This window comes from Coenobita brevimanus, chromosome 97, assembly GCF_032717465.1.
Source record: "Coenobita brevimanus isolate Jiangsu-jjx chromosome 97, ASM3271746v2, whole genome shotgun sequence".
NCBI lineage: Eukaryota > Metazoa > Arthropoda > Malacostraca > Decapoda > Coenobitidae > Coenobita > Coenobita brevimanus.
The window spans coordinates 44374691-44387327 of NC_137050.1; the positions used below are offsets into that span (position 1 = coordinate 44374691).

General features: G+C 39.3%; 1 protein-coding gene across 1 annotated transcript in view; it reads right to left on the reverse strand.

Moving 5' to 3' along the window:
- Positions 1–12195, reverse strand: part of LOC145413681 (metalloprotease TIKI1-like) — a 198186-nt gene extending 185991 nt beyond the window's left edge. The window contains exons 1-2 of the mRNA XM_080283336.1: positions 12010–12195; positions 6218–6368 (exon numbers count right to left, since the gene is read on the reverse strand). Of these exons, the coding sequence (XP_080139462.1) occupies positions 6218–6368; positions 12010–12195 (337 nt within the window). The remainder of the gene's footprint in view (positions 1–6217; positions 6369–12009) is intronic.
- Positions 12196–12637: the final 442 nt, after the last annotated feature.

A 12637-nucleotide genomic window follows, 5' to 3' on the forward strand; every position in this document is an offset into this window, starting at 1 on the left:
GCGGGGAGGCGAGGGGACGGACAAGAAAGAATTGCCCCATTTGTTTACCATCACCGAGAGGAGAACCCAGGGTCAATGCTCATTTAGCTCTCAACCATTACCTTGATTACCTATTAGTTCAACTTTTATACGCCATTATACACATATTGTCGAGTCAGTCATTTAAGTTTGTTCTTTGTCGTCCATTACGTATATTAAATCACAAAAAAAGGCATTATCAAAGAGTTTTGAAAGGACTGTACTGTATTCTCTGCCGTGTGCAGACTTTTTTTTTTTTTCAGAGGTCCAAGCTAATCGAGGCATTATTACACAAGTGGCAAACCAACAAAGAAAACAAGTCAGGTTCACAGTGGTTATCTAACAATAGACCATAGTAAACTTAATATCCAATTAACTGAGAAAATCTTAGAATTCAAGAAACTTCCCAGTAAAATCCGTATTTTTTTTTTTTTTGAATGCAAATAATTTATTCAGCTGTAACTGCGGCAGTGATGAGAAAAATTCGAATCAAGATGTACTGTTGAAGAAAATTTTTTAAGGTATTGGATATCATTCACGAAGACAGCTCTCACGATCTGACGATACCATGGGAAAGTTCGTTGCATGGTGGAAAATGTGTCAGGGATGGCTGAAAGTCTGTGATGACGGGACAGTTTTGCATTCATCCTCCTATGAGTTCCACTGCTGAAGCGGCAAGTGTTTTTGCTAAGGTGGCATCATCACTTGATCAATGAGAGCCCCAAATAAGCTCATCCTTCATTTTTAATTGAATCCGTCCTGATCCTGCCATGGGAGTGTATGCCAAGGTCCATCTCAGGGGCAGTAACTATGAATACCATCAAAAGTCCTTGCTTGAAGTTGTTGTTTAGCTGCCCTTATAGCAGAATGTATCCTTCGTCACTCTCACTGACTGGCTGACATATGGATGTGTGTGTGGCATCATGTTGTCTGCCAGGTGCGTATGGTTGCTTTAGTGATGACGTGACTTGCCACATTATCCAAGGATTGTCAAGTGCTTGAAAAATCAATTAATCTTATGCTTTGTTATTATTGTTATTATCTATGTAAGTCAAAACTTCAACTGGAAAAGTCAAAAGAGAAACAACTGAAAGGTTCTATTAAAGAACACACGGTAAGAAAGAATTAGAAAACTAGGAAAAGTAGGACTATGGCTGTGGTGTTACACTGTCAACAGAAAACAAGAAGCACTGACCTGGTATTTGACCTTAGGGCGATCAGTAGTTCCCTCAGTTTTGTTAATTAACATTCAACGAGCCTAATATTAAATGAAATGAAGCACCAAGGAAACTGTTCTATAGAATATGTGAAAAAAGCAGTGTCGCCTTTTAAAGCAGTTGTTAAATTTGAATTATGTTTGGAAGAAGCAAATCACAGAGACAAATGTAGTGGATGACGAGGGTTAAAAGTGAATTTTTAGAAGCATGCACAAATACCTTATGTTGCAACGATAATGCAAGTCTATTTGCGTGTTGGACACATGAAGTGTTACTGTATATAAATTCCTGCCAAGGTGCCGCAGATGATAATCAAGAGCTGATGTCCAGTCAAAGATCAATTCTCTAAAACTGGGAGAGACAGGAGTTAACATCATCTAAACGAATGGAATCATCACTCAAAGCAACGGGAAACACAGGTTATACATAATACCAATCTTCTGAAAAAATAAGGACATCATTGAACATGTAAATTGCTCAGATGTAAGTTTATAATCAATAACCACCCCAAAATATTTAAAAAGTCGTCCAAACCAAAGAGGTGTTCTCAGTGAAAAGGGATGTGTATGGAAAATTAAATCCAGCCCCAGTGATTGTCGTACACTGCGCTCCAAGGATATAATTTCAATCCCAGCAGCTTACACTGTCCATTTACTTTAGGGAAATCACTACTGAGGGAAGTAACGAGTACAGATATCTCGCCTGGGGACGACACTGTGGAAATTATGGTGACATCATTTACATAAGTATAATGTCCTTCACAAAAACCTAAAGCAAGAATTTTTACTGTCATGACCATCGATTACTACCATTTGCTTACAGTCTCCTTACAACTCAGTTTTAAGATTCAGAAAACGATTTCTAATACCTAACTAATGCAATTTCCTAATAAACCCTTTGTAATGACAGTAGGCTATGTGGCAGAAGTAAAATTACACTTCATGTGATTTTTGTATGTTAAGCAAATCTGTATGGAGGGTATCGCATGTACCCTGATCATGGGTCAGCAACCAGATACCTGAAATGAGCTATTCTCTTTAGTCCTGGTAGGAGATTGTTGTCGCTGGAGCCATAATATAGAATATTGGAAAATTAAAATGCATACAGTAATATATTAACTCCTGTAGTTCTACAGCCTATACAGACATAGGCTACCATTCGTTGTCAACGTATCTGACTGTACAATGAATCCATATTTGCTGATCACGTAGAGTTTACCTGTATGCTTCCTGTCATGTATGGTACTAAGAGCATTTTGAAACCAGTATCTTATACTTGATCTTTGTTTGTCTGTAAGTACTATCAGTTCAATTATCTAAGGATCGAGTTATGTTCTAGATATTATCTCATGATGAACACCTTACCTGGCTTCATTCGATTATTAAGCATCCATTATTTGCTAATATATTATGACATTCTTTGAATTTCTAGGTACACAATAAATATTTATTTTTATCTATATCTAAAGCCAGATTAAGGAACCAAACAAGATCATGTGAAAGAGCCGCACGTTGCCGACCACTTATAATTACGGTTGCTCCTGATGTTTTTATTGCCAGACTCTCTCCTCAGCTGGTTTTTCTGATCACTATTCGATGTTTGCCTTCATTACCATTAATCATAATATTCCAGTTACTGCCTTATCCAAAAGTGTCTATATATAATCTTACTCAGACTGGCATGTAATTTCTACTGACCTTATAACTACTATGTGGAATGATATACGATATATACTGTATATATATATATATATATATATATATATATATATATATATATATATATATATATATATATATATATATATATATATATATATATATATATGATACAATACTGCCTTGATTTCCAGTAATCATCTTATCCATATACGCAACAACAGCATTTCTGTTATACTATTTTAGATGCATATAAATTAAAATACTTGGTTTAATGATGTTATGACATTTCAAGCAAATAGTTTCTACACATGAACGTTTCATTGTACTTGAAAAATGTATATACTAAGCTTAAGTGTGGGGGACGGACTGTTTACACTGCTAATGGAAGTTAATGCAAGAACTATTTGAAGGAAATACCTGTACGTACTCACCAATCAAGTACGTGGTAAACTAGTGTACATTTAAACCAAAGCCAGGACCTCTTAGAGCTGATATTCTATCCCTCCTCTGGTAACACCGAAGGATTGTGTTGCTTATTGTGTCAAGGAAAACAGTGACCTGGCTGGTGATCGTAACAACAAAATGTGCACTAAAGAGCTAATTTTGCCTCAAACCTGTTTTCCCGATGATCAACTGCACTTTCGCTTTCAGATCTAGTCAGGTTTAAAAATTTGCTGCTTGACTATGATCTCGATGGTATCTTTCCATTTTTAATATAATGGTACAAACACTGGCACTAAAATTTTCCGTCAGTTATCGTTTGTAAATCGAACGTGGACTTTTCGCTTTGGTTGGAATATTTCAAGCGGTACTCTAGTCCTAAAGAGAAATTTGTTACACCAAATCCCATTGAATGTTGTCCTATATTTATCCTAATAAGTATTTGTATGTTGAAAACTTAAAATTTTTACTGGTGTAAGTTTCGTTTTCATAGGGTTTAGCTAGGATAAAGTGTGTGCAAGGTAGGATGTGCACGAGTATTAGGGGAGGGTGTAAAGGGTGCAGAGAGTGTGTGTGTGTGTGTGTGTGTGTGTGTGTGTGTGTGTGTGTGTGTGTGTGTGTGTGTGTGTGTGTGTGTGTGTGTGTGTGTGTGTGTGTGTGTGTGTGTGTGTGTGTGTGTGTGTGTGTGTGTGTGTAAAACAGAAGGAGCAAAGTGAATAACATAACGTGTAGAGAAATAGGAGAGCCTGTTGTGTACTGTATGTGCAGGACAGGTTTAAACAAAAGCGGATGAAGTGTAGTAAATCAGGTATGTATAAAGTAACCAGTGAAGAAGTCAGTACAGGATGAGAAAGAAATAAGTCAGGGGAAGTGAAAGAGTGAAGTAAGTGTGATGAGTTGAATGAAAAGGGGAAGGAAAGTAAGGATGAAGGGACAAGACAAGCACTCATTGAAGACATTAACCACTTATAATGATGTCTATATAGCATTATTTCAAGATAATCATTTTACCTGGTCATACTATTAATTTTTCACTTTAATATTCACTCTAGTTTGGCTGTGACGTATGTAGCAGCTGTAGGAATAGAGATACAAAAATCAAAGTCTTATCAAAAGCATAAGTTGAAGGAAGATGAATATTTAAGGGAGCTAAATTAGAGACAGGATGGATTATGAAGAGGTGGGAAGGGGGAGTGAGAAGAGGTGAAGGAGTGATGAGATGAGTGATGAACTGAGAGACAAGGTACTAGAGAAAGTGATGATGCGTGAAATCGCCCACAATGCTCTCAGGTTTCTGCCTCGTCACTTTCTTCTCGTGTGTGTGTGTGTGTGTGTGTGTGTGTGTGTGTGTGTGTGTGTGTGTGTGTGTGTGTGTGTGTGTGTGTGTGAACAAACCACTCGCCTCCATATTGTTGCTCAAGTTCTCTTCAGCGATGCTTCTTATTCCTCATAATTACGGAAAATTTATTCATTTACATCTCTGTCTGTCTGTCTGTCTGTCTGTCTGTCTCTCTCTCTCTCTCTCTCTCTCTCTCTCTCTCTCTCTCTCTCTCTGTCTCTCTCTCTCTCTCTCTCTCTCTCTCTCTCACCACACACTACATGACTCCTCCCCATCCCCCTTCTCCGCCAACTTCCCTTCATTTATCTTCAAGTATACGTGTAACGTATCAGTTGCAATCATAGCCATTTCGTGGTTCATGGAAAACCAGCTTTCTCTCTCTCTCTCTCTCTCTCTCTCTCTCTCTCTCTCTCTCTCTCTCACACACACACACACACACACACACACACACACACACACACACACACACACACCACAGACTACAAAAGCTCCTCCTCTCCCCCTTCTCCTACAACTTCCCTTCATTTATCTTCAAGTACACGTTTGATGTATGTTACTCTCAAAGCCATTTCTTGGTTCACGGAAAACCAGCTTTCTCTCTCTCTCTCTCTCTCTCTCTCTCTCTCTCTCTATCTATCTATCTATCTATCTATCTATCTATCTTACAGAATGAATATGGCTAAGATCTTTATCTGATATTGGTATTGCACATACTTCTGAATCTAAAACTAAGATGATTTTGTGTGCCATAAAGAACAAAGAAATTTCAATGGACTGAAATACTGTACCATCTCTTCGGCTGCTTCTGTGACTATATATACTGGAGTTATATAAAACCTTCATCCTCCCTTTTCTTGATTATCAGAAAGTTATTCTATCATTTACCTTAACGTCTGAAACATGGTGAACTGTAATGGCTACAATATATTCCAAAAAAACAGTATATTATTTTTCAGGAATGAACTCTGCCCTAATCTAGTTTGCAAAAACTGAATTTTACTGTACATGACTCCACTGTATATATTTTGCAGAAGCCCTTTTGAATAAGATCGTCCAATACTCGTACATTGAAATGAGAGGATTGCTTCGTGATGATGCATTGAAATCTCCCGTATGTTCATGTAATATACTCATCTTGCTTACCGAAATCCTTACATTCGTTCACCGAGCTACTTCTGACCTAAGGAACACCAGCAGACGGTTAATTTACTCTAATGTACACACAAAAAACTCATTACATCACTTTCCTTAGTAGTGCCATGGCCCATGTAATCTCATTTGGGCTACTGGTAACCGAAAGTATTGTTCTCTCATCTTAACCTGACCCAGATCTTTGTCCTTTTGCAGCTTATTTCACGTGGCTCATTGGCAGAAAGAGACAATGCAGTGACTCGGTATCACCTTAATAGCACATCTTCGTGATTTGCACCATATTCTCGAGTAAATCTATGTAAATCTATTGCTACAGCTCGGCATTCAAGATGGTGAGATGGCTATTTTATATCAAGTTAAAGTAATGAGTGTATTTGTGGCGTACTCACCAGTGATGGCGTTAAAGAGGTAGTCAGCGTAGAGGCCCCGTCCACGCTGGTCAGGGGTGATCCAGCGAGGCATCTGAGACTTAACGTAGGCGAGGTGGCGCTTCAGTCGCGAGTACAGCTCCCCCGGTAGCACGTCTGATAGATTCTTGCCCTGCCACAACAACACACACGTCACACACCTAGACAATACTGTAACATGTATTATCAGTAATATTTTGTATTTTTGAATATATTTATTAGGTTAGTTGGGTGTATACGTGACTGAATATAAGCTGGAAGCCTATGTGACCAAATTCACTGATATTTTTTTACAGTGTAGCTTGCAGGGTTTGTATTTTTTGCAGATGCACTCTCCCTCTCACAGCCATCTGTATCTGGAGCATTGTTGTTAGTCTGGGGCTGATACGTCTAGAGGAAACACATATTTTTCAGCTCTAGAATAAAGTAGTTGATATCAAGGATGACGTTTGATATCTCCCTTGACACCAAAAGGAGGCAGTAACAATAATATCACAAAGTATACGCGATGTACAGCCGACAGCAGAAGTTCGTCCCTCTTAGCGTGCGTGATACGAGCCTGTTGATCTGGTAACACTGTATGAGATAGAGTTGACAGGTACGCTTTAAATGGCTAATATTAAAGAAATGTGTTCGGAGATAAGAACACATTCTCTAATGATAATATTAATTTGCAGCAGGTGGGATAATAAAGTTATTGTGAAATGTTTGACATTGGTGTATGAAGATTCTTCGTTACGGACACAGACGCCTAGGATTACTTGGACTGGACTGATGTTGCCAGCAAGTATTATATGAAATATTATAGAACGATTGCAGTCTTAAAGGTGAGGTTGCAAGAAAACACTAATTACGATGTCAGTTACACACTAAACAAACACAGAAACTGCCAGTTCGTGTTTCGCCAGTATGCGATTTTGTTTTATAAGTTAAGTCACTTCCCTTTCCGACCTCTCTCCCCACCCGTCTCTCCTCTTCCAAGTCATGCTCTGCCATCATCCACGTTTTATCGTTAATGTTGAAAATCGTATGTCTGTAGGTAAACTGTGGGAAATAATATAAAAGTGTCAATGAGCTTCTTTTCCTCCATCGCTTGAAGTGTTATCAATGACTTGAATATAAATGTTAGTAACATGAATAAATAGTCACTGTGGTGGTTAGGAGACATTTCTCGTCATCATTTATGTAACACTTACCTAACTATCGTTCTTACAGTGCCCAAAATACACTCCCTCTCCACCCCCTTGCCGTCTCCTCCCCTCCCCCTTCCACTGTTTCCATCACTATTCCCCCCTCCCTCCGCCCCCATTTCCAGTAACCTTTGTTTCTAGCCTGCAACACTCCGAATCCCTCCCCACCTTGTTATTGTACTGACCCTGCCCAACTTCTCTCCCTTGTCATTTCAAATGTCTTTTTCTCTCCCTTTTTCATTTTTGTCTCGGGAATCGAACAACATAACGATGTTTGGGTCATGTTTTTGTATATTATCCTTTAATAATGTGTAATATTATAATGACCGTGACAATGGCGGTCAAGAGGCATTAACTGTTCAAAGGACGGCAGTCAGTGCCTCAGTTTAATGATCATTTTATTTCTCCTCCTCTAGCCATTAATATCTTACTTACACTTATTTTATAAATCCCAACATACATAAAGTATGAAGCACAAACGTCCTTCTTTTCACCAAAGAAAGTATAAAATGAAAAATAATCATTGCGTATGTTGTATGACTGAGGTGGTTTGGACATGTGGAGAGAATGGAGAATGAAAGACTGACTAAGAGGGTGTATGTAGGTGAGGTGGAGGGAGGGAGAGGGAGTAGACCGAGGATGAGGTGGAGGGATGGAGTTGAGAGGAATATATGGGGGAGGGGGGGTTGAGTTGGGGGGAGGGGAGTGAAATGGTGGGTGACAGAGCGACTTGGAGGCGTTTTGTCTGCGACAACCCTTTCGGGATTAGGGCGTCGGGCTATAGATAGATAGATAGATAGATGTTGTATGATCTACACGCATCCAGAAAATATTTTCTTAAAAGTACTGTCAGTATTCTTGGTGATAATTTGTAGATCTTCAGTTACGATTAAATATAGCAAAATAGATGATAGTCACAAAAGCTGTGTCCTCATACATTTGGCTACCATAATCATCGTAATATTCGATGAAGGGGGATTATACCCCTCTGGATGAGTAGATTAAGCCCTTATCGGAATATGCTTGTCATGAGCCCGGACAGCAGGCAGATGTAAGTGGAAGTATGAGATTGTCGCGGTGTAAGGGTTAATTATGGTAAAGGTTCGCTTCCTATCCATCCGAGTCCTTGTCACTCCTGTATCGATAATATCGGCAGTTGCAGAACAGATGTTCAGGGCGCTGACGGACAGCCATGCCGTTACCTTTTGTTCTAACCATGCAATGCAGCTATGGGAATGGAATGATAGGGATAATCTTGCTGGCTGCATTCTCTGACCTTGTAAGATCATGCGTTGAGGGAGTTCAGATCAAAGTATGTCGATGGCATATTGTTTTAAATTATATATAAGTAGACGTATCTCATAGGTCTCACTTTAGTGCGGAACACAATGTGTGGGGGGAGGGGATTATGGAAGCAGGAATACTTTGGGTGAGGAAGGGATTACATATATTACCAGCTGGGACACAGATAAATATGTTATAACGTGAAGGGAGGAGTGAGGGATACAGAAAGCGGGAAGGAGGCGAGGAGGGAAGGAATCCACAAGGGGGGGATGGTATTGAACACTGATAGTTACGATGGACATATTGTTATGTAAGTAATTTGGTTACTTGTGTGTAATACAGTTGGCAATATAACATGCACGAGTATTGTGTTTATAATGTCATTACAATTAAGACTCAAAGTCCTGTAAATGGTAATAACTGTATTCAAATTATGAAGAACCGATCTAGTTAGGGAGGTAAACAGAAGCAGAGTCAGTTAAATGAAATCGTTGGGAAGGGTTGGGGGTGTTGAGGGAGAGAAACAAGGGGTACTGGTAGAGGGGGGGAAGGGAGGGGGAGAAGTGATGGAGACAGTGGAAGGGGGAGGGGAGGAGACGGCGAGGGGGTGGAGAGGGAGTGTATTTGGAGCACTGTATTAACGATGGTTATATAAATGTTATATAATGTGACGAGTAATGTCTCCTAACCACCACAGTGACGATTTATTCATGTTACTAACATTTATATTCAAGTCATGGATAACATTTCAAGCGATGGAGGAGGAAATGAAGCTCATTTGACACTTTTATATTGTTTCCCACAGTTTATCTACAGACATACGGTATTCAGCATTAACGATAAAACGTGGATGATGGCAGAGCATGACTAGGAAGAGAAGAGACGGGTGGGGAGAGAGGTCGGAAAAGGAAGTGATTTAACTTGTAAAACTAAACCGCATACTGGCGAAACACGAACTGTCAGTTTCTGTGTTTGTTTAGTGTGTAACTGACATCGTAATTAGTGTTTTCTTGCAACCTCACCTTTAAGACTGCAATCGTTCTATAATATTTCATATAATACTTGCTGGCAACATCAGTCCAGTCCAAGTAATCCTAGGCGTCTGTGTCCGTAACGAAGAATCTTCATACACCAGTGTCAAACATTTCACAATAACATTATCCCACCTGCTACAAATTAATATTATCATTAGGGAATGTGTTCTTATCTCCGAACACATTTCTTTAATATTAGCCATTTAAAGCGTACCTGTCAACTCTATCTCATACAGTGTTACCAGATCAACAGGCTCGTATCACGCACGCTAAGAGGGACGAACTTCTGCTGTCGGCTGTACCTGGAGATGTGGGAGAATCTTCATGTGGTCATTACATAGCTAAATTTCAGTAATAAATATCAACAATCGTTATGGAGCTACAGTTGCTGAAGACTTTAAGGGAGAATTATGGGGAAGATTATTTTCGCTCATAGGGTATTCAGTCATTGCGGCTCCGTAACCGCTAAGAGTGAACCTGTGTAGATATAAAAATGTACCACTCAATAACAGCTGAAGAATGACATCCGGAAGTGTCTCATACATTTCATGGGACAATCTGTATATAGAGATTACATTAATTGTTCCTCCCCTTCACATTTTCTCCCGAAATACTCGGGCAGCTGGGAGCGCCCATGAATTCACACTCTCTCCCCCGCAATGCAGAACCTCTGCTTATCAAAATTCATTTATCCCCAGAACTACTACTCTCTGGAATTCGCTTCCTGGGAGTTGTTTCCCACAAATATTTGATCCACTTCAGTTCAAGTCCAGTTGTTATAAATATTTTTTGAATGGAGGATGCCTTTAGGCACATGGACTTATTTTTTTTTTCTCTTTGTTTTTCCTTCCTCCATTCATTATCTATTAAAAAAAATTTACCCAAAGAATAAAGGAAAATTGGTTCAGTGTCTTACGAGGAAAGTAATTTGTCTCCGGTGGCAGATGTGGGTGTCTGTGATCCTTGCAAGCAGTCTCAGTGTCTTCATTCATACTCAGGTCTCTATCTTTCTATCTACCTATCCATCTACCATAGCCCCGTGAGCATGAGAGGTAGTACAAAATTCAGGATACTCGTTTGGCCTGAAGTAATCATCAAGTAATAAAAAGTTCTTGCTTATGGGGTTGAAGGGACAACTTGGTAATAGTGTACTCTGTTCTTTGCCACTATAAGGTTATAGCTGTATGCAGATTTAGTTCCCTCCAGTATATTTGCATTCTGTCATCAAATCTATTTTCAATTCTTGTTATTTAATTTAATCCCTTTTCTGCACATCACACTCGAAAGCCTCTCCCTTTAATGAGGTCCATATCCTCTTCATGTTTGCTGTATTAATCATAATTCATGTCACCTTTCTTTCATCAGTTGTTTACCATAGTTTCTTCGCCTTAATTTGGCCAAGGTTATCGTCCTCCTGTGGCTCATATCAGGTAACTCAGTGATAAAAAAATGCCATGCCACAGTTCTACACCCTTTCCATAACACTCATGGTGACTGGCATCATATTCCAGTGTAATCTATTGCTACAGCTCAGCACTCATGATGGGGGCTGACAGTTTCAAGCCAAGTTAGAGTAAAATGAGTGCAGGTAATACGGCCCTATTCCAGATGGCATAGGAGGTTTAGCAAATCCTGTTTCATAGTTATTTGTTTAACATATTACATCTAAATATTCTCCTGCATGTTACTTATAGCATTCTTATATTGACATGATCTGTATCAGTATCATATCACAGGATACCAAGGTCAAATGTACAGAGTAAATGGCCAAGGAAAACACGGTGTGAAATCCAAGTCACCTAAGGATATGAGCCATAATATTAAGTGAAAAACATATCTTAAGGTGGACAGATGGCAATTTTAGGCCAAGTTAGAGTAAAAGGAGTATAGGTTTTAATTTTACATGAGGAACATACGCTAAGAGGAAAAGACGGCGATTTTAAGGCAGGTGAAGTGTAAAGTTCATCATGATGTGACGTGAAGAACATGCTGCATGATAGGGAGATGACAATTTAAGGACAAGCTCAAGTGACAATAAAACAGGTCATATTGTTACCTTAAGAACACAACATACTGTAAATAGAGAGATGGCAATTTTAGGCCAAGTTCAAATTACAAGTGAACATGTCATATTGTTTCATGAAGAATATACCCTGAGAAGGAGAGATGGCAGTTTTAGGCCAAGTTAAAATGAGAAAAATAATATGCCATAAGCTCGAGTGAAAAAAAAAAATACATAGATAATGATATTACGTAAAGAACCTACCCTCGGCAGGAGCTGGCAGGTAGTAAGGGCGGATACTGTGTAGGGGTCAGTGAGGTCCAGCTCGAAGAACACGTTGTCGCTGAGTCTGAAGGCCCGCTTAGTGTTGTTGGGGATGTGCTCCCAGACGCGGGTGTAGGGCACGTGGATGGTGCCGAAGAAGTAGGACGGTGGGTCGCGTTTTACCATCCACAGGAACGATCCCTCCTTGTTCCCCTGCAGAGTTCAGAAAAAAAAGAGTTAGCCTCTTCATTTAATTGAAGTCTATTTTTTTTCTTCCCTACCTACCCCGATCATATTTTTTTTTTTTTACTTTACCATTCACAAGGACGACCCTCATTTCTCCCCTGCAGACACCAGAGAAAAACAGTTAACCATTTCCATTCACCGACGTCTGTTTTATATTATGCTGGGTGCCCCACACGATTATAATATGCTTAGAGCAGGCTTTTCGAACTGGAGGGGATAGATTTAACCTTAAATAATCCTCCAATAAGAAGCCTTTCCTAAGATGAATAAAATCGTCTGGATGCATCAAGAATACGATATATTAATAAGTCACTGTAATGAAGGGTATGATAGTTGTGTATTGTTAGAGAAAAATTATGGCTAAAAGATAAATTCTTAAGCT